Source organism: Eimeria maxima, genomic scaffold (assembly GCF_000499605.1).
Source record: "Eimeria maxima Weybridge genomic scaffold, Emw_scaff977, whole genome shotgun sequence".
NCBI classification, from domain to species: domain Eukaryota; phylum Apicomplexa; class Conoidasida; order Eucoccidiorida; family Eimeriidae; genus Eimeria; species Eimeria maxima.
Window position 1 is genome coordinate 1111 of NW_013564052.1, and position 5000 is coordinate 6110.

The following is a 5000-nucleotide window of genomic DNA, read 5'->3' on the forward strand; positions in this document are numbered from 1 at the left end:
TTTTTTTTTTTTTTTTTTTTTTTTTTTTTTTTTTTTTTTTTTTTTTTTTTTTTTTTTTTTCTTGTATAGGGTTTGACGTATCTGATTTACGTATGCATGCATCTTATAGCGGAGGGTTTACAGAGGAGACACCTCAAGTACTCTGGCTATGGGAATTACTTGTAAGTAGGGTTTAGGGTTTAGGGTTTAGGGTTTAGGGTTTAGGGTTTAGGGTTTAGACATAGTATATGGAGAGGTGTCTCTTTTTTTTCTCTCTTTTTTTCTTCTTTTTTTTTTTCTTTCCTTCTTCCTTTCTTTTTTTTTCTTTCTTTCTTTATTTCTTTTGTTTCTTCTTTCCTTTCTTTCTTTCTGTGTCTCTCCCTGTCTCCTTATCTCCCTAAGTGTCTCCTTCCCCTCTAATATAAAAATAAATAAATAAATAAATAAATAAATAAATAAATAAATAAAATAAATAAAAATAAATATAATAAAATAAATAGTATAAATAAGAGACAAAGTGTCTCTCCCTTAATTAATAAATATAATAAATAAATAAATAAATAAATAAATAAATATATGTTGTGTATACAGGAGCAAATGTGCGCAAAAGAAAGAAGTATATTTTTAATGTTTGTTACTTCTTGTAGTCGTGCACCATTACGTGGTTTTTCTTCCCTTTTTCCTCCATTTACTATTCATAAAATAAATGATTTAAATAGATTACCTACTAGTAGTACTTGTGTTAATTTATTCAAATTACCTGCATATACACATAAACAATTATTATTTGATAAGGTAAGAGGGGCAATAAGAGGTGCAAGAGGATTCGGCCTTAGCTAGCTAGCTAGCTAGTTTACCTACTTACCTACCTACCTATATAGCTACCTACCTATCTATCTATCTAGCTAGCTAGTGTATATACCGAGCTAGCTAGCTAAGCATAGCTGGCGAGCTAGCTAGCTATGGCTAGCTGTGGCTAGCTACCTACCTAGCTAGCTATTTATATTACCTGTATATACATGTAAACAATTACTATTGGGCTAGGGGGGTTGGGCTTTGCTAGCTAGCTAGCTAGCTAGCTGGCTAACTAGTCTAGCTAGCTAACTAGCTAACTAGCTTATTGGCTAGCTAAATAGCTAGCTATGTGCATGTTTATTCTTGTGTTTATGTTTGTGTCTGTGTATATGCTTGTGTTCATGTCTATGTTTATGGATGTATGGCTAGCTAGCCAGCTAGCTACCTACCTACCTAGCTAGCTAGCTAGAGAGCTAGCTAGCTAGCCCCAGCTAGCTAGAACAACTTACCTTTTGTTTGCAAGCGTGCCGAGGTGCCCGTGCTAGCTAGCTAGCTAGCTAGCTATATAGCTATTTAGCTAGCTAGCTAGCTAGCTTACAGGCGGGCTAGCGAGCGCCTTCCCTATTCACTGTTAGCGAGGGAACAGAGCGCTCCCCTGCATAAGAGCTAGCTAGCTAGCTAGCTAGCTAGCTAGCTAGCCAATAGCTAGCTAGCTAGCTGGTTATCTAGCTAGCTAGCTGCATAACAAGAGCTAATGCCTTGGACATATTTTCTTCCTTCTTTCTATATGGGTTTGTTTGGGTAGAGCAGCAACGTAGATATACTACCAGCTAGCTAGCTAGCTACTATTGCTGCTGCTCCTCCTCCTGCTCGTGCTGCTGCTGTTGCTGCTGCTGCTAGCAGTTGCTGGTGCAGGTATTTGTCTTTTTATTTACGTAATTAGGAGGAAGAGAGAAAAATATTCTCCTCCCCTCCTCCTTCCTGTGTACGTATATACACATTTAGTGCATGCATGCAAATAATTAATGGATTAAATATGCTTTAATTAAATAAATAAATAAATAAATAAATAAATAAAAGATAATGATGGTGTATTTAGGTGAAAAGAAAGAAAGCAGAGGATATAAGGAATCATTGCGTCTCACCCTCATGCCAGCAGCAACAGCAGCAGCACTTGCTGCTGCTGCTGCTGGTGCTCGTCTCTAGTAAATAAATGGTTAATTATAATATTAATTAATTAATTATTATTTATATTTATATTTTATATTAAAATAAACAATAAAAAGAAGAAAAAAACAATAAAATATGCACAAACAACGCCCCCAACACCCCATCCTCCTATTGACCAACGGAAGGGTCACCATGGAGAGGCAATAGGCATTAAATTCCTCTGTTTATGGACATAAATTCATTAAAAAGAATTAAATAATTAATTTAATTAAATAAATTAAATAAATTAACTTAAATATAATTAAAAAAGCAGAAAAATAAACAAGAATCCTTACGGTGGTTACACGTCGAGTCATCATGCATATAGGAGCTGCCTATACACCGGAAAAAGGAATAATTTATTCTTCTTTTCTTCTTTTTGTTTATTTTTTTATTGAAATATTTATTATTTAATAAAAAGAAAAGAAATTTAAAGAAAAAGAAGGGGTATTTAATGGAGGATCGTCCTGCTGCTGCAGCGTCTCGAGACGCAGGACGAGCAGCAGCTGCTGCTGCTGCTCCTGCTGCAGACACGCGGTGACCAGCAGCAGCAGCACATTTTCTGTGTTTTTTCCTTTATATTAAGACATAGATCTAAATTTATTATTTTTTATAAATAATAAAGGTGTCTGCAATAATAAAAAGAGCAAAAGAGTGTTGCTGCTGCAGCAGCAGAAGCAGTAAGAGCACCAGGAGAAAGCGCAGCAGCAGCAGCAGCAGCGCAGGAGGAGGGAGCAGCAGCAGGAAAGCAGTCGCAGCAGCATAGCATAATCCTCACCATCAGAAGCATCAACAGCAGCAACAGCAGCAGCAACAAAACAAATAAAGATTATATATAAGAAGGAAGGAAGAAGTATATATCTATATATAATATAATAAGATCTTTTTTCTTTTTTTTTTCTTTTTTGTCTCCTTTTTATTGTCTCCTTTTATTTGCTGCTAAGAAGAATTTATTTGTCTCTTTTCTTTCTTTACGGAGATGCGCAGAGATCGCACCTCCCTCTTCTTGCTGCTGACCCTTGGTGGTGCTGCAGCAGCTGCTGCTGCAGCAACAGCAGCAGCAGCAGCACCACCACCACCTGATGGAGTTCCTGCAGCAGGGAAGCGTATAAATAAGGTGACGGGGATTTTCTCCTTGGGGGGAGCAAACAGGGGGGGAGGAGACGATCCTGCTGCTGCTGCTCCCGGCTCCAGCAGCAGCAGCAATGTATGGAGACAGCAGCAGCAGCAGCAGCAGCAGCAGCACCAGGATTTGCAAGAACAACTACAGCAACAGGCTGATCTACAACAGCAGCAGAAGCTGCAGCATCAGGAACAGGATTTACCTTTACAGCAGCAGCAGCAGCAGCAGGTGCAGCAGCAGCAGGAGCTGCTGCAGAAGCGTCGCAGGATTCTATATAGAGAGTACCGTGGTGCATTAATCCTTGCTGCTTCTCTTGCTGTGCTGCTGCTGCTGCTGCGCTGCTTCCATGTATTATATATATATAATAAACAAGGAGTAAGACTACTGTCTCCTTTGTCTCCTCTTAGAGGTATAAATAAGAGACAATTAGCAGAAAAATATCCATGCGATCCTTCTCTCCCTGTTGTGACAGAAGGAGACGTATCCCCTCCATCTACTCCTCCTATAGCTACTTCTTCTCCTATTGGGGGCCCCCATGGGGGGCCCCATCATCATGGGGCCCCTTATGGGGCCCCACTTGGGGGAGGAGAGACAGACCCCTTTGAATGGCCCCCTGCACCCACACCCGATGACCTTGCTGCTGTTGCAGGGCCTCAGGGGCCCCCAGTACCAGTACCCTCTTCAGCAGCCTCGTCAGTACCCTCTCCAGTACCCTCTCAGCCGTCTGCTGCTGCACAGGCGTCGCAGCTCCAGGGGCCCAAACCCTTGGGGGGCCCCTCTGCTGGTAAGAAGGTGCAGGGTACTGTTGAATGGGGAGGTAACCCTTACTATACAGGGCCCACTTCTCATCCGCCGTACCCACCTGGAGAGAGACCGCGCCCTCTTTCCGGGCCCCCTTATGCAAGCATAGGGGCCCCTTCTGGTGCAGGCTCAGGGGCCCCTTCTGGTGCAGGAATAGGGGCCCCTTCTGGTGCAGCTAGGGGGGCCCCTGTTGCAGGTTCAGGGCGCCCTGGTTCAACTATAGGGGCCCCTACAGCCGTTGTGTGGGGCCCATTTAATGGCAAGCGTGAGGGTCCAACGGGGCCCCCTGCTGCAGGTATGGGGGCCCCTGAACCATCAGGTACGGGTGCCGCAGGTCCATCATCTAGTGGGGGCCCTGGTACAGTACCATGGGGTAATAACCTACCTTACATGGAGGCAACAGGAGGAACTACGGGGCCCCCCTCAAGTGGTGCAAGTTGGGTACAAGACCCATATTCGGGGGCCCCTGGAGGTGGAGGTGCAGCAGAGGGCCCATTTTCTGCTGCTTCTCCTCCTGATCCTTTTCCTGATGGTCGTCCTCCTGACCCTAAGAAGCAAGAGAAGAAGAAAAGGCGCCAGGAGAAGATGTCCCTCAAGACACAATTAGGTAGTATATTCGGCGGACCCAAGAGAGGGATTGATAACCTAAGGAGGAGGTTCTCTTCTCCCTCCCCTCCTTGGAGTCCCCTAGGAGGGCACACTCCCTTTTGGCGCCCCCGTGGGGGTCACCATCATGGGGGCCACCATCATGGGGGTCACCATGGTGAGGGCCGACCCCATCAAGGGGGCCCCCATGGTGAGGGCCCCCATCAAGGGGGCCCCTCAGGGTCCCCGTGGCCCCCTGTCCATTGGCCACCTACTGAGGGTGGGGAATTGGCGTATGGACCATCAGGGCCTGTATCTCCATTACCATCAGCAGCACAAGCAGCATCATCAGCAGCAGCAGCAGGTGCAGCAACAGCAGCAATGTTAGATGACATAGGAGGAGATAAATCAACAAAAAAAAAGCACAGGACTTGGACAAGCAAGCTAGGGGACAGTCTAGGGTTCAGTACAGGGAGAGGAAAGAGCCGTCCCTTGTCTGTTATCTTTG

At 44.4% G+C, this 5000-nt stretch overlaps 1 protein-coding gene across 1 annotated transcript in view; it reads left to right on the plus strand.

Moving 5' to 3' along the window:
• Window positions 1–2962: 2962 nt before the first annotated feature.
• The window catches only part of EMWEY_00046740 (hypothetical protein), a gene marked incomplete at both ends in the record, with an annotated part of 2691 nt that continues 653 nt past the window's right edge, over window positions 2963–5000 (plus strand). Inside the window, one exon of the mRNA XM_013479206.1 lies at window positions 2963–5000. This exon is cut by the window's right edge and continues 653 nt beyond it. Coding sequence (XP_013334660.1) covers window positions 2963–5000 — 2038 coding nt within the window.